Here is a 22504-nt window from a genome sequence, read left to right as displayed (position 1 = left end):
AGGGGCCAGGGTTGTTCCCGGGCACGCAGTGCTGGGCGTGACATCTCCGGGAGGGTGACGCGGGTGGTCTGGTCGCCAAAGGTCTGTTTGGGGGGGTGGGGGATGGAGATGAAGGCAGACAGAAGAGGGAGCAACTCTCTTTAACTGAGATTCAGAAAGTTGTAGTTTCCAGAAATCTCACGTAAAAGAGCATTTTGAAAATACCCAGCAGAGTGCATCATCTGTGAAGAGAGAAAAACGGAATTTTCAGTTGTAGTTTTAGAGATACAGCGCAGAAGCAGGCCCTTCGGCCCAACCAATCCATGCCGACCAACGATCCCCCGTATACTAGCACCATCCTACACACTAGGGACAGTTTACAATCTTTACCAAAGCCAATTAATGTACAAACCTACACGTCTTTGGAATGTGGGAGGAAACCGGAGCACCCGGAGAACACACATGTGGTCATAGGGAGAGCGTGCAAACTCCGTACAGACAGCACCCGTAGTCAGGATCGAACCCGGGTCTCTGCAGCTGTGAGGCAGCAATTCTACCGCTGCGCTACCGTGCTATTCAATCAAAATGTGACCGCGTGGGTTTCCTCTGGGTACTCTGGCTTCCTCCCGCATCCCAAAGACGTGCGGGTTTGTAGGTTAATCGGCCCTCTGTAAGTTTCGTCCAGTGTGCAGGGAGTGGATGAGAAAGTGGGATAACATAGAACTAGTGTGAACGGGCGATCGCTGGTCGGTGTGGACTTGGTAGGCCAAGGGCCCTGCAATACTATTCATAGATATAAGCAAGCCAAACTCAAGTACAATCGGTAGAGCAAATGGGAAGATACAGAGTGCAGAATATAGTTCTCAGCATTGTAGCGCATCAGTTCCACAGACAAAGTCCAATGTCCGCAATGGGGTAGAGGTGAATCGGGCAGTGCCCTAGCTTATGGAAGGGCCGTTCAGATGCCTGACAACAGAGGGGATGAAGCTGTTCCTGAGTCTGGTGGTGCGCGCTTTCAAGCCCTTCAGTGGAAGGAGGACAAGTGCGTTGCCAGTTCACGTGAGAAGACTTGACAGCAAAGTGGAATACAGACACTGGAGTAACTCAACAAGCCAAGCTACATCTCGGGAGGGCATCGTAGAGCAGTATAGCACAGGAACAGGCCCTTCAGCCCACAATGTTGGTGCCAAACAGTTAAACTGATCTCATCTGCCTGCAGTTATTCACAAAATGCTGGAGTAACTTAGCAGGTCAGGCAGCATCTCAGGAGAGAAGGAATGGGTGACGTTTCGGGTCGAGACCCTTCTTCAGACTGATCTGCCTGCATGTGATCCATGTCCCTCTGTTCCCTGCACTTCCATGTGCCGAGCGAAAAGCCTCTTGAACGCCACTATCGTATCTGCCTCCACCACCACCCCTGGCAATGCGGCCCCCACCACTCTGTGTGTAAAACACACCTGCCCTCCACATCTCCATTAAACATTCCCCCTCTCACCTCATACCTGCGCCCTCTAGTGTTGGACAAGCTGGGATAAAGGTTCTGACTGTCTACCCTGTCTACACCTCTCATAGTTCCTTTGCAAGCTACTCGCACTTTACATGTTAAACACTCTAACATTAGATGATTTGGGCAGCACCCTGGCAATCATTTAGAACGTGGAGCAGTTCTGTCTCGAGGCTGCCAGAGATTGCCCACAACCCTCCTTCCTTCATGTTCCACAAACCACATCTGGGCGGCACGGTGGTGCAGCGGTAGAGTTGCGGTCTTACAGCGTTTGCAGCGCCAGAGACCCGGGTTCCATCCTGATTACGGGTGCTGTCTGTACGGAGTTTGTCCGTTCACCCCGTGACTTGCGTGGGTTCTTTCCATGATCTTCGGTTTCCTCCCACACTCCAAAGACGTGCAGGTTTGTCAGCTGATTGGCTTGGTACAAGTGTAAATTGTCCCTAGTTGTGTGTAGGGTAGTGTTAATGTGCGGGGATCGCTGGTCGGTGCGGACCCGGTGGGCCGAAGGGCCTGTTTCCGCGCTGTATCTCTAAACTAAACGAAACGAAATTAATCTACTACAGTCACCAAAAAACCATGAGCTGCCCACATCGGGAATCGTTGGTGCCGATATTTCACACAACAAAGAGCTTTTGGGAAAGGAAAGTGTTTGAATTTATGCTGGAAGTGTGCAGAGAGGATTTACGAGGGTGTTGCCAGGACTCGAGGGTGTAAGGTGTACGGAGAGGTTGAGCAGGCTGGGGCTCTATTCCTTGATAGAAGGAATCAAGGAGGATAGGCGTGATCTTATGGAGGTGTAGATGACCATGGAGGGAAGTAGATAGGGGTGAATGCACATAGTCTTTTACCAGAGATGGGGAATCAAGGACATAGGTTTATGGAGAGAGGAGAATGATTTAATAGCAACGTTTTCACCCAGACAGTGGTGGGTTTATGGAATGAGCTGCTGGAGGAGGTAGTTGAGGCAAGTACTATAACGTAATAAAAGACACTTGGACAGGTTCATGGATAGGAACGGTTTAGAGGGATATGGGCCTAACGCGGGCAAATGGGATTAGCTTCGATGGGACACCATGGTCGGTATAGATGAGTTGGGCTGAATGGCCTGTTTCCATGCTGTATGATTCTGTGATACAGATTCTGTATCACAGGTTCAGTAAGAAACAGCAGCCTTCGTACAGAATCTCTCCCCGTGTCCTCTAGGCCCCTGGCCTGTCGGATAACCAGCTGCAACATAGAAACATCGAACATAGATGCAGGAGGAGGCCATTTGGCCCTTCGAGCCAGCACGCCATTCATTGTGACCATGGCTGATCATCCACCATCAGTACCCCGTGCCTACCTTCTCCCCATATCCCTCGATTCCACTAGCCCCTAGAGCTCTATCTAACTCTCTTTTATATTCATCCAGTGAATTGGCCTCCACTGCCCTCTGTGGCAGAGAATTCCACAAATTCACAACTCTCTGGGTGAAAAAGTTTCTTCTCACCTCAGTTTTAAATGGCCTCCCCTTTATTCTTAGACTGTGTGGCCCCTGGTTCTGGACTCCCCCAACATTGGGAACATTTTTCCTGCATCTAGCTTGTCCAGTCCTTTTATAATTTTATACGTCTCTATAAGATCCCCTCTCATCCAGTGAATACAAGCCCAGTCTTTCCAATCTTTCCTCATATGACAGTCCCTCCATCCCGGGGATTAACCTCGTGAACCTACGCTGGACTGCCTCAATAGCAAGGATGTCCTTCCTCAAATTAGGAGACCAAAACTGCACTCAATACACCAGACGTGGTCTCACCAGGGCAATTCTGTTGCAGATAGCAGGACTTTTGCTGGGCAGGAGGGACAAGTTGGTCGGTGTGGGCAGGTTGGGATGAAGGGCCTGTTTTTGAACTGTATGACTCTGTGCCTAGTACTGGAAGTGTTGGCGATGATGCTATTGAGAGGCATTTAACCACCATACAACCCAGTTGACTGTCGAATGTGTTTTCCTCCAGTGTTCTGCAGTGAAGAGAAGAGAGTGGAGAACCTTTACATTACGCCCTTGCAGTCCACAGCGGACGGGCTCTCCGGACCAGGTACTGAGCCTGCGATCCCTGCCGACTCGTGCACCCCCTCCCCACCCTCACATTAAATCCTCACCCCAGTGGGAAGTGGGAACAGGCTGAAGGGAGGTTCACGGGAATAATATCATGGAATGGTGGACGGGTAGAATGCAGGAGGGGTGGACGTCTGTAGGAAGGTGTTCACAGTCTTGCTCTGCGACCCAGTGTCCATGAGACTGTCTGAAGAGGAGGGAGAGAGGGATTGGGGTGGGGGGTGAGAGGGATTGGGGTGGGTGAGAGGGATTGGGGTGGGGGGTGAGAGGGATTGGGGTGGGTGAGAGGGATTGGGGTGGGGGGGTGAGAGGGATTGGGGTGGGGGGTGAGAGGGATTGGGGTGGGTGAGAGGGATTGGGGTGGGGGGTGAGAGGGAGGGGGGTGAGAGGGATTGAGGTGGGGGGTGAGAGGGATTGGAGTGGGTGAGAGGGATTGGGGTGGGGGGGTGAGAGGGATTGGGGTGAGGGGTGGGGGGAAAACTCTGTACAGACAGCACCTATAGTCAAGATTGAACCTGGATCTCTGGCGTTGTACGGCAATAACTCTACCGTAAATTGTCCCCATTGCATGTCGGGTAGTGCTAGTGAACGAGGTGATTGCTGGTCGGTATTCTATCCTGACTATGAGGGCTGTCTGTACAAATTTGCACGTTCTCCCCGTGACCGCGTGAGTTTCCTCCGGGTGCTCCGGTTTCCTCCCACACTCCGGAGACGTGCAGGTTTGTAGGTTAATTGGCTTCTGTAAATTGGCCCTAATGTGTAGGATAGAACTAGTGTGATCGCTGGTCGGTGCGGACTCGGTGGGCCGAAGGGCCTGTTTCCACACTGTATCACTAAACTAAACTAAACGAAACACGAACACAAAATGCTGGAGTAACTCAACAGGTCAGGCAGCATCTCTGTAGAAAAGGAATAGGTGCTATATCGGGTCGAGACCCTTCTTCAGACTGAGAGTCAGGGGAGAGGGAAACTAGAGGTATGGAAAGGTTCAGAACAAATCAGAGCTGGGACCGATGGCCAAGGAAAGGTGAAATGGTCCATTGTTGGCAGTGGAAGAGGTGATGGCAAAGGGATATGAACAATGAAACTAGCAGGACTACTAGGGTGGGGGAAGGGACGCAGAGTTTGGGAATGCAAGGGTTACTTGAAATGGGATCAGCTTAACAGCATCATGTTCGGCACGGCCATAGTGGGTCGGGGGGCCTGTTCCTGTAACTTGCATGTTCTGTTTACAAGGATGAGGTGGGAACCTTATTGACACTTACCGAATAGTGAAGCCCTGGATAGAGTGGATGTGGAGAGGATGTTTCCAATAGTGGGAGAGTCTGGGACCAGAGGGCACAGCTTCAGAATTAAAGGACGTTCCTTTAGGAAGGAGATGAGGAGGATTTCTTTAGTCTTAGATGGTGAATCTGTGGAATTCTTTGTCACTGAAGATTGTGGAGGCCGTTAATGGATATTTTTAAGGCAGAGATTGATAGATACTTGATCAGTACGGGTGTCAGGGGTTATGGGGAGAAGGCAGGAGAATGGGGTTAGGAGGGAGAGATAGTTCAGCCAAGCGGAATAGACTTGATGGGCTGAATGGCCTAATTCTACTCCTATTCCTTATGACCTTATGTTGACGGGTGATATGATAGGGAGAGGGAGATAGATCAGCCATGATTGAATGGCGGAGTAGATGGGCCGAACGGCCTAATTCTGCTCCTATCGCTCAGGGACGTATGAGCTGTGGGCTGTGAGTAACTGAGCGGGTGGCTGGGCCTTGCCTTACAGCGCTGCCACCCCGGGAGAAGCAGTCTCTGGCCAGAGCCCTATCCAGCGAATACGACCCGTTTGCGGGCATGAAGACCCCCGGGCAGCGGCAGCTGATCACCCTGCAGGAGCAGGTCAAGCTGGGCATGGTCAACGTGGAGGAGGCCCTCCTGCAGTTCAAAGAGTGGCAGCTCAACCAGAAACGGCGATCAGACTCGTTCCGCTTCCAGCAGGTACCTCCCCTCATCCCCCTTCACGCGCGCTGTCCGCCAGCACGTAGCGAGCAGCTTCCCACTGTACCTCGGGGAACGGGGAAGAACATTCAGCCAATGTTGGCAGCATTGGTAGGAAAAAAACTGCAGATTCTGGTTAAAATCGAAGGTAGATTTATACTCCAAAATGCTGGAGTAACTCAGCGGGACAGGCAGCATCTCGGGAGAGAAGGAATGGGGACGTTTCGGGACAAGTCCCGCCCCCTCCCCTGACATCAGTCTGTAGAAGGGTCTCGACCCGAAACGTCACCCATTCCTTCTCTCCCGAGATGCTGCCTGACCTGCTGAGTTACTCCAGCATTTTGTGTCTCCCTTTGGCATCATTGGTGTTGGCATCGTGACTGATGGGCTAAATGATTTATTTTAATGTACAGCATTGGATCCCAGGAATGAGTGGGTTAACAGTGAAAAGCTTTTGTGTTGCGTGCTACCCAGTCAGCGGACAGTCTATACATGATTACAGTCGAGCCATCCACTTTCCATGTTATGTGACCGCAATAAAGTAGGAATAAAAGAGAGATTAGATGACAAGAAAGTGAGACTTTGGAGTATTGTGTGCAGTTCTGGGTCAACTCCCAGGCAGACTCAGCTGTGAGCAAGGCACATGCAATGGGGCAATTTACAACTTTACCGAAGCCATTGCCATAGACTGAATACCCAAACCGGAACAATAAGACATAGGAGCAGAATTAGTCATTCGGCCCATCAAGTCGACTCCACCATTTAATCAAGTCTTATCTACCTATATCTCTCAACCCCATTCTTCGGCCTTCTCCCCATAACCTTTGACGCCTTTACTAATCAAGGATCTATCGATCTCCACTTTAAAAATAACCAATAACGGCCTCCACAGCCGTCTGTGGCAATGAATTGTACAGATTCACCACCCTTTAACTAAAGAAATTCCTCCCCATCTCCTTTCTAAAAGTACGTCCTTTTATTCTGAGGCTGTTCCCCCTGGTCCTGGACTCCCCGATTATTGGAAATAGCCTCCACACATCCATTCTATCCAGGCCTTTTATTATTTAGTAGGTTTCAGTCAGATCCCTTTCGTTATTTTAAACTCCAGCGAGTGCAGGCCCGGAGCCATCGAAAGCTCCTGACACGTTAACCCAATCATCGCTGGGATCATTCTCCGAAACTGGACCCTCTCCAGAGCCAGCACATCCTTCCTCAGATACGGGGTCCAAGACTGCTCACAATACTCCAAATGTGGCCTGAACAGTGCCTCAGCATTACAGATAAAGTGGAGATCGACAGATTCTTGATTAGTGCGGGTGTCGGGGGTTATGGGGAGAAGGCAGGAGAACGGGGCTAGGAGGGAGAGATAAGATCAGCCAAGATTGAATGGCAGAGCTGAATTGATGGGCCGAATGGCCTAATTCTGCTCCCATGTGTTTTGAACTTATTCAAGTCCTCTTGAAATGAATGCCAACATTGCATGTGCCTTGCTTACAGCTGAATCAATCTGGAAGTTAACCTCTTTGGAATCCTGCACCAGTACTCCCGTTACATTGCAGCACTCTTTGTGTGTGTGAGATGCCTCACTGGTTGTGTTACCTACAGCATTTGCACAACATGTTGCTTGTGCCCTCCATCGAATGCACAAGGGAGACTGGATTGGCATAAGATGTCCCCACTGATCACCACCCCCCCCCCTCCCCAGCATCAGTCCCCTCCTTTCCCCCCTCCTACCTTGTTCCACCTGCCTTTATTTTCCTCCTTGGCTGTTTTCACCAGCCTCTGACTCTCCCCCCCGTCTCCCTCCCACCTGGCTCCCTCTGCCCAGCATCCATGACCCCTCTACTAACCCAAGTCTACCCCCCACCGCTCCGTCCCTCTCCTCTTTCTACCACCCACCTTCCCTCTCCATTCTTAGTTCAGTTTAGTTTATTGTCACGTGTACCGAGGTACAGTGAAAAGCTTTTGTGTCGTGTGCTATCCAGTCATCAAAAACAATCGAGCCGTCCACAGTGTACCGATACAGGATAAAGGGAATAACGTTCAGTGCAAGATAAAGTCCAGTAAAGTCCAATTAAAGATAGACTGAGGGTCTCCAATGAGGTGGATGGGTGAGATTGGTAGATGAGATATTCTTGCACTAAACAATAGACAATAGGTGCAGGAGGAGGCCATTCGGCCCTTCGAGCCAGCACCGCCATTCAATGTGGTCATGGCTGATAATTCTCAATCAGTACCCCGTTCCTGCCTTCTCCTCATACCCCCTGACTCCGCTATCCTTAAGAGCTCTATCCAGCTCTCTCTTGAATGCATTCAGAGAATTGGCCTCCACTGCCTTCTGAGGCAGAGAATTCCACAGATTCACAACTCTCTGACCTTCATTTCTTGCACTAAACATTATTCCCTTTATCTTTTATCTGTACACTGTGGACGGCTTGATTGTAATCATGTATAGCCTTTCCACTGACAATAAACTGAACTAATAACTGAATTAGGTTAGGACCGCTCTCCAGTTGGTGAGAGGATGGTTCAGTTGCCTGGCAACAGCTGGGGCGGCACGGTGGCGCAGCGGTAGAGTTGCTGCCTCACAGCGCCAGTGACCCGGGTTTGATCCCCACTACGGGTGCTGTCTGTACGGAGTTTGTACGTTCTCCCCGTGACCGCGTGGGTTTTCTCCGGGTGCTCTGGTTTCCTCCTAGGAAGTACAGGTTTGTAGGTTAATTGGCTTCGGTAAAAATTGTAAATTGTCCCTAGTGGGTGTAGGACAGTGCTAGTGTGCGGGGATCGCTGGTCGGCGCGGGCTCGGTGGGACGAAGGGCCTGTTTCCGCGCTGCATCTCTAAATTAATCTAATGTAAACTAAGCAAGCTGGTGTAATGATGGGAGATGTAACCGTGTCTTTACGCCCGCCAGGAAAACCTGAAGAAGCTTCGTGACAGCATCACCCGCCGGCAGATGGTGAAGGGCCGAGTGGGGAAGCATCGAGGTGAGCTCGCTCACACCCTCCATCATGGGGCCTTCTGTCTTCAGTCTGGGTCACTGTGTGTCATAGACCCATGACAAGGAACCCCTCCCCACTCGGTCTGATGAAGGGTCTCAACCCAAAATGTCACCCATCCGTGATCTCCAGAGATAGACAATAGGTGCAGGAGGAGGCCATTCGGCCCTTTGAGCCAGCACCGCCATTCAATGTGATCATGGCTGATCATCCACAATCAGTACCCCGTTCCTGCCTTCTCCCCATACCCCCTGACTCCGCTATCATTAAGAGCTCTATCTAACTATCTCTTGAAAGCATCCAGAGAATCGGCCTCCACTGCCTTCTGAGGCAGAGAATTCCACAGATGTACAACTCTCTGAGTGAAAAAGTCTTTTCTCATCTCAGTTCTAAATGGCCTACCCCTTATTCTTAAACTGTGGCCCCTGGTTCTGGACTCCCCCAACATTGGGAACATGTTTCCTGCCGTTAGCATGTCCAATCTCTTAATAATCTTATATGTTTCAATAAGATTCCCTCTCATCCTTCTAAATTCCAGTGTTTCCAGTCGATCCAGTCTTTCAACATAGGATAGTCCCGTCATTCCGGGAATTCACGTAGTAAACCTACGCTGCACTCCCTCAATAGCAAGAATGTCCTTCCTCAAATTTGGAGAACAAAACTGCACACAGTACTCCAGGTGCGGTCTCACTAGGGCCCAGTACAACTGCAGAAGGAGATGCCGCCTGACCCGCTGAGTTACTCCAGTACTTTGTGTCTCTCCCGGTGGTCCAAATGGGTCTGTTTCCACGCTGTATCTCTAAACAATCAGGTGGACAGACAGTTGCAACAGTTTGGAAACTAGTAAATTTTACAACTCCCTGGTTGAAAGTAATTTTTAATTCTGTTCTTTTCGAGTGGAGTTGCAAAATGATTGGTCTCTATATCTAATACGTCAAGAACAAAAGTTTGGAGGATTTGATACATGAGAGGTTGTGTCTTTATTGTAAACCAGCATCTGCAGTTCCTTGATTCTCCAGTCTGAAGAAAGGTCCCGACCTGAAACGTCACCTATCCATGTTCTCCAGAGATGCTGCCTGACCCGCTGAGTTACTCCAGCACTCTGTGAAACGTCACCTATCCATGTTCTCCAGAGATGCTGCCTGACCCGCTGAGTTACTCCAGCACTCTGTGAAACGTCACCTATCCATGTTCTCTAGAGATGCTGCCTGACCCGCTGAGTTACTCCAGCACTCTGTGAATCGTCACCTATCCATGTTCTCTAGAGATGCTGCCTGACCCGCTGAGTTACTCCAGCACTTTGCGTCTTTTCTTGTAAGCCAGCATCTGCAATTCCTTGTTTCTCCACGATTGTGCTGGTCACAACAGCAGGTCGTGTTTAAATGCAGTGACAATCTCTACTGACCACAGTCTATGTTATCTTTTCCCAAGGCTACAACTTTCTAGACCTGACAATATCCTGGTTCATCTCGGCTGTACCTTGTATTATTCTGGTAATGTAAGAACCAGTCTTTCCAGGTGAGGCAGAGGTTCACCTGCACCTCCTCCAACCTCATCTATTGCATTGCTGCTCAACTTATTTACATCGGCGAAACCAAACGCAGGCTCGGCGATCGCTTCGCTCAACACCTGCGCTCGGTCCGTGTTAAACAAACTGATCTCCCGGTGGCCGAGCACTTCAACTCCCCCTCCCATTCCCAGTCTGACCTTTCTGTCATGGGCCTCCTCCAGTGCCATAGTGAGGCCCACCGGAAATTGGAGGAACAGCACCTCATATTTCGCTTGAGCAGCTTGCAGCCCAGTGGTATGACTTCTCCAACTTTAGATAGTTCCTCTGTCCCTCTCTTCCCCTCCCCCTTCCCAGATCTCCCTCTATCTTCCTGTCTCCACCTATATCCTTCCTTTGTCCCGCCCCCCCTGACATCAGTCTGAAGAAGGGTCTCGACCCGAAACGTCACCCATTCCTTCTCTCCTGAGATGCTGCCTGACCTGCTGAGTTACTCCAGCATTTTGTGAAATAAACACCTTCGATTTGTACCAGCATCTGCAGTTATTTTCTTATAAGAACCAGAAATGTAGGCTGTGCTTGAGCCTTGATCACGGAGCAAAAGTAACATAGAAACTGGTGAAGCTGGAAATCCAACAGGACAGCACAGTAACGCAGCGGTAGAGTTGCTGCCTCGCAGCGCCAGAGACCCGGGTTCGATCCTGGCTACGGGTGCTGTCTGTACGGAGTTTGTACGTTCTCCCCGTGACCTGCGTGGGTTTTCTCCGGGATCTTCGGTTACCTCCCACACTGCGCAGAGTCCGTGCCGACCAGCGATCCCAGCACACTAACACTATCCTGCACACACTAAGGACAATTTTATATTGATACCAAGCCAATTAACCTACAAACCTGCACGTCTTTGGAGAGTGGGAGGAAACCGGAGCACCCGGAGGCAATCCACGCAGGTCACGGGGAAAACGTACAAACTCAGGTCTAGAAAGTTGTAGCCTTAGGAAAAGATAACATAGACTGTGGTCAGTCGAGATTGTCACCGCATTTAAACACGACCTGCTGTTGTGACCAGCACAATCGTGGAGAAACAAGGAACTGCAGATGCTGGCTTACAAGAAAAGACGCAAAGTGCTGGAGTAACTCAGCGGGTCAGGCAGCATCTCTAGAGAACATGGATAAGTGACGTTTCAGGTCGCAACCCTTCTTCAGACTGGAGGAACAAAGAACTGCAGATGCTGGTTTTCAACAAAGACACAATGTGCTGGAGTAACCCAGCAGGTCAGGCAGCATCCCTGGAGAACATGGATAGGTGATGCTTCGGGTCGGGACCCTTCTCAAATATATTCTATGATGCACTGTTAATGTTGGTAATTGTGTACGATATGCATGTTTATGGGTGAATTATATTTTGATGGGGCCACTGTCAGAGGGTTGGGTAATATAAGAAAATAACTGCAGATGCTGGTACAAATCGAAGGTATTTATTCACAAAATGCTGGAGTAACTCAGCAGGTCAGGCAGCATCTCAGGAGAGAAGGAATCGGTAACGTTTCGACCCGAAATGTTACCCATTCCTTCTCTCCTGAGATGCTGCCTGACCTGCTGAGTTACTCCAGCATTTTGTGAATAAATACCTTCGGTCAGAGGGTTGGGTGCTCAGTGGTCTTTCTCTCCAGGCAGATTTGTCAGGCAGGATCGAGTGTACTAAACTGAGCTGTTCTGTTGCCCACCCAGAGATGGAGATCACCCTTCCTACTCGTCCACAAGAGCCTCCAGAGGGCGGGGAGTGTGGCGTGTACGAGACCAACCCCAGGTTCCACCCGCCCTGCCCGGCTCAAGACGGCATCCAGCGAGGACAGTGGAATACAGGCAGCACGTCCAGCACAGCAAGTAAGCGCGCGGCTCCGGAACCTTCCCTCGCCGAACTCCGCTGGCATCCACTGCAGGAAGCACTAAAGGGTGGGGTGGGTGGAGAACGTGGGAGCAGTTTGTGGAGGAATAAAACTGCAGATGCTGGTCAAAATCGATGGTAGACACACAATGCTGGAGTAACTCAGGGGGTCAGGCAGCATCTCTGGAGAGAAGGAATTGACCCGAAACGTCACCCATTCCTTCTCTCCCGAGATGCTGCCTGACCCCCTGAGTTACTCCAGCATTGTGTGTCTACCGTAGATGGGAGCAGTTTGTCAGTTTGTCCTTACACACACTGTACACAAGACGCCACTCTAGCCCTCTGCCGCCTGGGTTGGCTCCTTGTTTAGTTAGAGATACAGCGTGGAAACAGGCCCTTCGGCCCACCGAGTCCATGCCGACCCGCGATCACCCCGATCACAACGCGGTTTGGGAACGGCTACGTTCATGACGGGAAGAAATTGTAGAGAGTTGTGGGCGCATCACACAAACCAACCTCCTTCCCATCGACCCCATCTACACCTCATGCTGCCTCGGCAAGGCCAGCAGCATCATCAAGGACCAGTCTCACCCCGGCCACTCCCTCTTCTCCCCTCTCCCATTGGGCAAGAGTGGCAGAAGTGTGGAAACACACACCTCCAGATTCAGGGACAGTTTCTTCCCAGCTCTTATCAGGCAACTGAACCGTCCTACCACCAACTAGAGAGCAGTCCTGAGCTATTATCTACCTCTAAGATGTGCACAAAATGCTGGAGTAACTCAGCGGGTCAAGGCAGCATCTCTACTGCACTGATCCCACATCCATTGTTTCGCTGAGCTTGCCTAGATCGATTGAGTTTGGTCTTGCGTGCACTCAGTATTGAACCTCCTTTGAATTTCAAAGCGCGGGCATGGTGGCTCAGCTGCTGGTCACTGCCTTACAGCGCCAGAGACCAGGGTCTGATCCTGACCTCGGGTGCTGCCTGTGTGGAGTTTGCATGTCCTCATGTGACCCAGTGGGTTTTCTCCGGGTGCACTGGTTTCCTCCCACATCCCAAATACGTGCGGGTTTCTAGCTTAATGGACCCTCTGTAAATTGCTCCCAGAGTGTGGGGAGTGGATGAGAAAGTGGGAAAACATAGAACTGGTGTGAACGGGTGATCGATGGTTGGCGTGGACTTGGTGGGCCGAAGGGCCTGTTTCCGTGCCTTATCTTTCAGTCTTTTGATCGTTTCACCACCTTCTGGTGAGAACATTTCTCCTTGCCTGTCCTGAAGGGATCATACTTATTTTCAAACCGGGGTCCTTGGTTCAGTTTCAGTTCAGTTTATTGTCATGTGTACCGAGGTACAGTGAAAAGCTTTTTGTGGCATGCGAACCAGTCATCAAAAAGACACTGGAATGTTTTGAGGATGTAACAAGTAGAATGGATAATGGAGAGCCAGTGGATGTGGGATATCTGGACTTTCAAAAAGCCTTTGACATGGTCCCACACAAGAGATTAGAGTTCAAAATTAGAGCACATGGTATTGAGGGTAGGGTTTTGACATGGATAGAGAACTGGTTGGCAGACAGGACACAAAGAGTAGGAATTAACGGGTCCTTTTCAGAATGGCAGGCAGTGACTAGTGGGGTGCTGCAAGGCTCGGTGCTGGGACCCCAGTTATTTACTATATATATTAACGATTTGGACGAGGGAATTAAATGTGACATCTCCACGTTTGTGGATGACACAAAGCTGGGTGGCAGTGTGAGCTGTGAGGAGGATGCTATGAGGCTGCAGAGTGACTTGGATAGGTTGGGTGAGTGGGCAGATGCATGGCAGATGCAGTATAATGTGGATCAATGTGAGGTTATCCACATTGGTGGCAAGAACAGGAAGGCAGATTATTATCTGAATGGTGTCAGATTAGGAAAAGGGGAGGTGCAACGAGACCTGGGTGTGCTTGTACATCAGTCACTGAAAGTAAGCATGCAGGTACAGCAGGCAGTGAAGAAAGCAAATGGCATGTTGGCCTTCATTGCGAGAGGATTTGAGTTTAGGAGCAAGGAGGTCCAACTGCAGTTGTACAAGGCCCTGGTGAGACCACACCTGGAGTATTGTGTGCAGTTTTGGTCTCCTAATTTGAGGAAGGACACTATTGCTATTGAGGGAGTGCAGCGTGGGTTCACCAGGTTAATTCCCGGGATGGTGGGACTGGCATATGATGAAAGAATGGGTCGACTGGGCTTGTATTCACTGGAATTGAGAAGGATGAGAGGGGATTTTATAGAAACATATAAAATTCTTAAGGGATTGGACAGGCTCGATGCAGGAAAAATGTTCCCGATGTTGGGGGAGTCCAGAACCAGGGGTCACAGTTTAAGCATAAGGGATAGACCGTTTAGGACTGAGATGAGGAAAAACTTTTTCACCCAGAGTGTTGTGAATCTCTGCTACAAAAGGCAGTGGCGGCCAATTCACTGATGTTTTCAAGATAGAGTTAGATTTAGCTCTTAGGGCTGGGGAAAAGCAGGAACAGGGAACTGATTTTGGATGATCAGCCATGATCGTATTGAATGGTGGTGCTGGCTCGAAGGGCCGAATGGCCTACTCCTGCAACTATTTTCTATGTTTCTATGTTAATACATGATTACAATCGATCCATTTACAGTGTATAGATATATGATAAGGGATAATGTAAAGCCAGCAATGCCCAATCAAGAGTAGTCTGAGGGTCACCAAAGAGGTAGATAGTAGTTCAGCACTGCTCTCTGGTTGTGGTGGGATGGTTCAGTTGCCTGATAACGGCTGGGAAGAAACTGTCCCTGAATCTGGAGGTGTGCGTTTTCACACTTCTGTACCTCTTGCCTGACAAGAGTGGTCCCGTACGGGACAAACCAATTTAGCCCAATATATAGGGGATGTCCCGGCTAATACGGGACAGTTGGCAACCCTACAGGAAGGAGATAGAGGGCTTAGTAACATGGTGTCAGGACAACAACCTCCCCCTCAATGTCTGCAAGATGAACCAGCTGGTTCTCGACGTCAGGAAGCGCGGTGTACAGGCCCCAATCACCATCAATGGAGCTGGCGTGGAAATGGTTGACAGCTTCATGTTCCTTGGCTTCAATATTACCAATGATCTGTCATGGGGCAACCACATTGATGCCACAGCCCAGACAACACACCCACGCCTCTACCTCCTCAGGAGACTGAGCAGATACACCACAGCAAGCACTGTTCCCTTCATTATCACCTCTTCCCCAGCCAACAATGGACCATTGTGGACCCCACCTTTCTTTGGTCATTGATGCCGGCTCTGATTTGTTCTGAATCTTTTTATACCTCTAGTTTCCCTCTCCCTGACTCCCAATCTGAAGGAGGGTCTTGACCCGAAACATCACCTATTCCTTTTCACCAGAGATGCTGCCTGACCCGTTGAGTTACTCCAGAATTTTGTGTCCGTCTTTCTTGTTAAGGAGCATCTGCAGTTCCTTCCTACACAGAAAGCATACTGTCGGGTAGCATCACAGCTTGGTTTGGGAACAGCTCTGCCCAAGAAATTGCAGAGAGTTGTGGGTGTAGCCTAGTCCATCACACAAACCAGACCTCCCACCATTGACTCCATCTTGGTCATGCCTTCTTCTCTCTGTTCCCGTACAGCGGAAGATACAGAAGCTTGAAAGCACGCACCACCAGACTCAGGAACATCTTCTTCCCCTCACTTATCAGGCTTCTGAACAGTCCTTCCATAAACTAAGACACTGGCTGATTCACCTCTACCCCACTGGACATTGGACTTTGTCTGTGGAACCGATGTGCTACAATGCTGAGAACTATACTCTGCACTCTGTATCATCTCCTTTGCTCTACCTGTTGTACTTGAGTTCGACGATTGTATTTATGTGTAATATTATCTGATCTGATTGGATAGCATGCAAAACAAAGCTTTTCACTGTACCTCAGTACACATGACAATAATAAATCTAATCCCACCCATCAACCTAAACTGTATGTTTCTTTGAAAATAGATTGTATTCTTCTTAATAATAGTTTCCAGTCAGTTTAGTCTTTGGTAGCGGGACAAACTTGCCGGTCCACAATAGAAACATAGAAACATAGAAAATAGGTGCAGGAGTAGGCCATTCGGCCCTTCGAGCCTGCACCGCCATTCAATATGATCATGGCTGATCATCCAGCTCAGTAACCTGTACCTGCCTTCTCTCCATACCCCCTGATCCCTTTAGCAATAAGGGCCACATCTAACTCCCTCTTAAATATAGCCAATGAACTGGCCTCAACTACCTTCTGCGGCAGAGAATTCCACAGACTCACCACTCTCTGTGTGAAGAAATGTTTTCTCATCTCGGTCCTAAAAGACTTCCCCCTTATCCTTAAGCTGTGACCCCTGGTTCTGGACTTCCCCAACATCGGGAACAATCTTCCCGCATCTAGCCTCTCCAACCCTTTAAGAATTTTATATGTTTCAATAAGATCCCCCCTCAGTCTTCTAAATTCCAGCGTGTATAAGCCCAGTCTATCCAGTCTTTCTTCATATGAAAATCCTGCCATCCCAGGGATCAATCTGGTGAACCTTCTCTGTACTCCCTCTAAGGCTAGAATGTCTTTCCTCAGATTAGGAGACCAAAACTGTACACAATACTCCAGGTGCGGTCTCACCAAGGCCCTGTACAACTGCAGTAGAACCTCCCTGCTCCTAAATTCAAATCCTCTTGCTATGAATGCTAACATACCATTCGCTTTCTTCACTGCCTGCTGCACCTGCACGCTTGCTTTCAATGACTGGTGCACCATGACACCCAGGTCACGTTGCATTTCCCCTTTTCCTAATTGGCCACCATTCAGGTAATACTCTGCTTTCCTGTTCTTGCCGCCAAAGTGGATAACCTCACATTTATCCACATTATATTGCATCTGCCATGCATTTGCCCACTCGCGTAATCTATCCAAGTCACTCTGCAGCCTCCTAGCATCCTCCTCGCAGCTAACACTGCCACCCAGCTTCGTGTCATCCGCAAACTTAGAGATGTTGTATTCAATTCCCTCGTCCAAATCATTAATATATATTGTAAATAACTGGGGTCCCAGCACTGAGCCTTGCGGTACCCCACTAGTCACTGCCTGCCATTCCGAAAAGGACCCATTTATTCCTACTCTTTGCTTCCTGTCCGCCAACCAATTCTCTATCCACATCAACACTGAACCCTCAATACCGTATACCCAATCTCCTATGTGGGACCTTGTCGAAGGCCTTCTGAAAGTCCAGATATAACACATCGACTGGTTCACCCTTATCCACTCTACTAGTTACATCCTCGAAAAATTCTATAAGATTCGTCAGGCATGATTTGCCTTTCATAAATCCATGCTGACTTTGTCCGATGATTTCACCACTTTCCAAATGTGATGCTATCACATCTTTAATAATTGACTCAAGCATTTTCCCCACTACCGATGTTAGGCTAACTGGTCTATAATTCCCCGTTTTCTCTCTCCCTCCCTTTTTTAAAAGTGGGGTTACATTAGCTACCCTCCAGTCCTCAGGAACTACTCCAGAATCTAAAGAGTTTTGAAAAATCATCACTAATGCATCCACTATTTCTGAGGCTACTTCCTTAAGCACTCTGGGATGCAGCCTATCTGGCCCTGGGGATTTATCGGCCTTTAATCCATTTAATTTACCTAACACCACTTCCCGACTAACCTGGATTACCCTCAGTTCCTTCATCTCATTAGACCCCCGGTCCCCTGCTATTTCCGGCAGATTGTTTATGTTTTCCCTAGTAATGCCACAGATGGCTGTGGGGGCCAAGACAATAAATGTTTTTAAGGTGGAGATTGATAGATTCTTGATTAGTACTGGTGTCGGGGGTTATGGGGAGAAGGCAGGAGAATGGGGTTAGTAGGGAGAGATAGATCAGCCATGGTGGAATGGCGGAGTAGACTTGATGGGCCGAATGGCCTAATTCTGCTCCGATCAGCTATGATGTTATGATCTGATGAACGTTCATTGTAATTTCCCTATTGCTATTTTAACTTACTGTAGACATTAGATGATTTAATGGTTCAATGATACTTTATTGTCACATGTACCGAGCGAGGTACAGTGAAATTGATTGTTGTGTACAGTTCAGTACAAGTATCACGTTATGTAAGCACTTAGATACATCCTAGATAAGCATCTCACAGATTCAGGTAGACATAAAATGCTGGAGTGACTCAGCCGGTCAGGTAGCATCTCGGGAGAGAAGGAATGGGTGACGTTTCACCCGTTGAGGTACTCCAGCATTTTGTGTCTACCTTCGACTTTAACCAGCATCTGCAGTTTTTCTCCTACTCTCTGTCAGACACAGTCCGTGTGTAATAGTAGCACACTGAGTCAGTGTATAGAGTCGCCAGGTTTGACACCATTTTCAAATCCCAGTTGTTATAGGTGTCGAGTTCTTAATCTGACCATGGCAGGCATCTGGTAGAACTGCAGGTGCTGAAATTCTGTACGATACACAAAGTGCTGGAGTAACTCAGCGAGACTAGCGGCATCCCTGAAGATAGGTCCTGATCAGAAACGTCACCTGTCCATGTTCTCCAGTGATGCTGCCTGACCCGCTGAGTTACTCCAGCACTCTGTGAAACGTCACCTATCCATGTTCTCCAGAGATGCTGCCTGGTCTGTGGTCACCACTCTGTGCAGGTTCAGGTGGACAAGAGCAGAGTTGTTGCCGGACCGGGCCGAAATGCATCCCGTCAGAATAGTTTCCATAGCGCATCTGTAGAGGCTGGTGGGAATCCTGGTGGACATGCTGGCTGAGATGCCGGGGCTGCAGGAGGACCTCATGGCTGGTCGGACCGCGACCTGTCGAGAGAAACCACCAAACCCAGACCCTACTCGTTCCCTGAAGACCGGCGAACCGATGAGGAGGAAGGGGGCTCCTGGAGGAGGGTGAACCGGGGTAATGGCTCCAGCGCCTTCAAGGTGGGCTGCAGGAGCTCCCCCGGCACACAGAGATGGCCGGGCGGAGAGAGGAGAGGAGAGGAGAGGAGAGGAGAGGAGAGGAGAGGGGAGGGGAGGGGAGGAGAGGAGAGGAGAGGAGAGGAGAGGAGAGGAGAGGAGAGGAGAGGAGAGGAGAGGAGAGGAGAGGAGAGGAGAGGAGAGGAGAGGAGAGGAGAGGAGAGGAGAGGAGAGGAGAGGAGAGGAGAGGAGAGGAGAGGAGAGGAGAGGAGAGGAGAGGGGAGGGGAGGAGAGGGGAGGAGAGGAGAGGGACATCGGATCGCGGGCCGATCCAATCGAAGGCGACAGAGGAGGCCCTGCAGGAGCCTGGGGCTCGCCTGGATCGGGAACCGCTCCAGTACATCGAGTGAGTGGGCAGACTGAACTTTGGAAATGGCGCCAAAACATGGCAGCACCCGCATGTGTGAATATGCAAAAATAATTTCATTGTGCAGTTGCACATGTGACCAATAAAGGACAATTGATCTGATCTTATAGAGGTGTACAAAGTCATGGGATGAATAGATCGGGAAGACGCACAGTGTCTCTTGCTCAGAGTAGGGGAATCGAGGACCAGAGGTTTAAGGTGAGGGGGGAAAGATTTAATAGGAACCTTAGAGGTAACTTTTTCACACAGAGGGTGTTGCCTCCATCACAGTGAGGGTGTGTGTGGAGCCACTGTGATGGATGTTTGTGTTGGGGTCGGGTGTCCTGTGTTCTTTTCTTTTTTGTTGTGTTCTATGACTGCTGTAATTTCGTTCGGTACCTCGGTACCGAATGACAATAAAGTTCTGTATGTATCTGTGGATGTATGGAACGAGTGGCCGGAGGAGGGAGTTGAGGCAGGTAGTATCACAATGTTTAAGAAACCTTTGGACAGGTACATGGATTGGACCGGTTCAGAGGGATATGGGCCAAACGCTGGCAGGTGGGACTAGTGTAGATGAGACATGTTGGTTGGTGTGGGCAAGTTGGGCCGAAGGGCATGTTTCTATAACACTGTGACCTAGGGTTGCCAACTGTCCCGTATTAGCCAGGACATCCCATATTTTGGGCTAAACCTAACGGTGGTTGCATAGCAACCCGACTCCCGGCCCAGGCGGCCGCCATTGGTGGAGTGGGAGCACGTGGCCGCTGGCTGGGTGAGGTCACGTGGGGCGCTGGGCGGTGACGTCACCTTGTCCCGTATTTGGGAGTGAGACAGTTGGCAACCCTACTGTGACATGACTTTGTATGACTCTATCACACTATTGAACCATTGAATCTTCTCAGACACTTAAGGAAGTAAATACGCTGAAAAACATTATTGATCATTGCACCGGTCTGAAGGGACCAGGTCAGGTTGCTGGCTAATGGATACCGTGGAATTTGGAGTTGTCAACCATCTCTACAGCAGCTCCGTTGAAGACGACAGGATGACGTTCATTCACCCCCTCGCTTCCTTCCGTCAAACATTTGTCGTCTTGCTGCCATTAATTCAGTTTAGTTAATGATCACATACACTGAGGTACAGTGAAAATGTAGACACAAAATGCTGGAGTAACTCAGCGGGTCAGGCAGCATCACTGGAGAGAAGGGTCTCGACCCGAAACGTCACCCATTCCTTCTCTCCAGAGATGCTGCCTGACCCGCTGAGTTACTCCAGCATTTTGTGTCTACCTTCAATTTAAACCAGCATCTGCAGTTTGTTTTGCGTGGAAAAGTCAGTGGAAAGACAATACATGATTACATCGAACCATCCACAGGGTACAGATAACTGACAATGGGAATAATGTTTAATGCAAGGTAAAGCCCGATTAAAGATTAAGAGCAAGGTTGTTGTTCTCACTACACAACATAATGAAGCCGATCTCTTTCCTCCACTCCATCCCATCATTGTTGTTCATCTGCACTATGACAGTGGTGTCATCAGCAAACTTAAACAAGAGTTGTCCTTGGCCTTGTCCTTAAACTGTCACACAGCCACGGACGTACAGGAGCAGAGCGTGGATCTGAACACACAACCCTGAGGTGCACCCATCTTGCGGGTATGGGGTTAGTTCAGTTTATTGTCACGTGTACCGAGGTACAGTGAAAAGCTTCTGTTGCGTGCTAACCAGTCAGCGGAAAGACAACGCATGATTACAATCGAGCCCTTCACTGTGTACTGATACATGTTAAGGGAATAACATTTAGTGCCAGTAAAGTCCAATCAAATATAGTCTGATAGTAGTTCAGCACTGCTCTCTAGTTGGTGAGAGGATGGTTCAGTTGCCTGATACAGCTGGGAAGAAACTGTCCCTGAATCTGGAGGTGTGCGTTTTAACACTTCTGTACCTCTTGCCTGATGGGAGAGGGGAGAAGAGGGAGTGGCCGGGGTGAGACTGGTCCTTGATTATGCTGCTGGCCTTGCCGAGGCAGCGTGAGGTGTAGATGGAGTCGATGGAAGGGAGGTTGGTTTGTGTGATGGTCTGGGCTGTGTCCACAGTTTGCTGCAATGTCTTGCGGTCTTGGAGGTGGAGGTGGGGGGAAAATGTTACCACCAATTCCAGCCGACTGAGGCCCGCCCGTCAGGAGGTCCAGGAGCAGATGGAGGCTCCCAGGAAGCACCCACGCCGTCACGGGGAGAACGTGCAAACTCCGCACAGACAGCACCCGTAGTCGGGATGGAATCTGGGTCTCTGGTGCTCCATTGCAGCAACTCCACCTCTGCTACTGTTGGGGTGGGGTCTGTGTACCTTGGTCTTGGAGCCTCATCTACAACTGGCCTCTGGCCCTTGTGATGGGCAGACCTGTATGCTTGCTTCCTCTGGCGTGGCTGCTGTGGAACGGGCCCTTGCTAAAGGACTTCTCCTCCTTTCCCCCGTGCGCAGGTAGCCTCAGCAGTCGGTCCAGTACTAGGAGTATGCTGAGCTTAAGCAGTGGAGCAGAGGGGGACAATGAGGTAAGACATGTTCATCCACGCCCCAGCTCGGCCCAGAGATGGCCTTTCACAAGAGAGACCCAAAGGTGGGTGGGAGGACCGCCCTGAGGGGGGGGGGGGGAACAAAGGAGGACCTGGTGTGGGGGGGACCACTGTGGTGGGGGGGGGGGGGGGGGGAGCGCGAGAACGAAGGAGGACCCGGCGTGGGATACATTGCAACTTTGTCGGCCTTTATGTGTCTGCATGACTCCATGACTCCATACTTCTATAACTTTATGAATCGACTCAACAGGCTGAATGGCCTCATTCTGTTCCTATAACTTATGAACAATGAAGGATATTCAGTTTAGTTTAGTTCAGAGATACAGCGCGGAAACAGGCCCTTCGGCCCACCCAGCGATCCCCGCACACTAACACTATCCTACACCCACTCGGGACAATTTTTACATTTACCAAGCCAATTAACCTACAAATTTGCACGTCTTTGGAGTGTGGGAGGAAACCGAAGATCTCGGAGAAAACCCACGCAGGTCACGGGGAGAACGTACAAACTCCGTACAGACAGCACCCGTAGTCAGGATCGAACCTGGGTCTCTGGCGCTGTGAGGCAGCAACTTTACCGCTGCGCCACCGTGCCATGTCGGGTTCCTACG

General features: G+C 49.9%; 1 protein-coding gene across 1 annotated transcript in view; it reads left to right on the top strand.

Annotated features, from left to right (window-relative positions):
* Positions 1-22504, top strand: part of pik3ap1 (phosphoinositide-3-kinase adaptor protein 1) — a 148977-nt gene that overhangs the window by 120416 nt on the left and 6057 nt on the right. Inside the window, exons 11-15 of the mRNA XM_078428477.1 lie at positions 3481-3561; positions 5358-5569; positions 8482-8554; positions 11802-11957; positions 21802-21872. Coding sequence (XP_078284603.1) covers positions 3481-3561; positions 5358-5569; positions 8482-8554; positions 11802-11957; positions 21802-21872 — 593 coding nt within the window. The remainder of the gene's footprint in view (positions 1-3480; positions 3562-5357; positions 5570-8481; positions 8555-11801; positions 11958-21801; positions 21873-22504) is intronic.

This window comes from Rhinoraja longicauda, chromosome 35 (assembly GCF_053455715.1).
Source record: "Rhinoraja longicauda isolate Sanriku21f chromosome 35, sRhiLon1.1, whole genome shotgun sequence".
In the NCBI taxonomy this organism is placed as follows: Eukaryota; Metazoa; Chordata; class Chondrichthyes; order Rajiformes; family Arhynchobatidae; genus Rhinoraja; species Rhinoraja longicauda.
The sequence above is the reverse complement of the archived record's forward strand: the minus strand, read 5'-3'. Positions and strand labels throughout refer to the sequence as shown.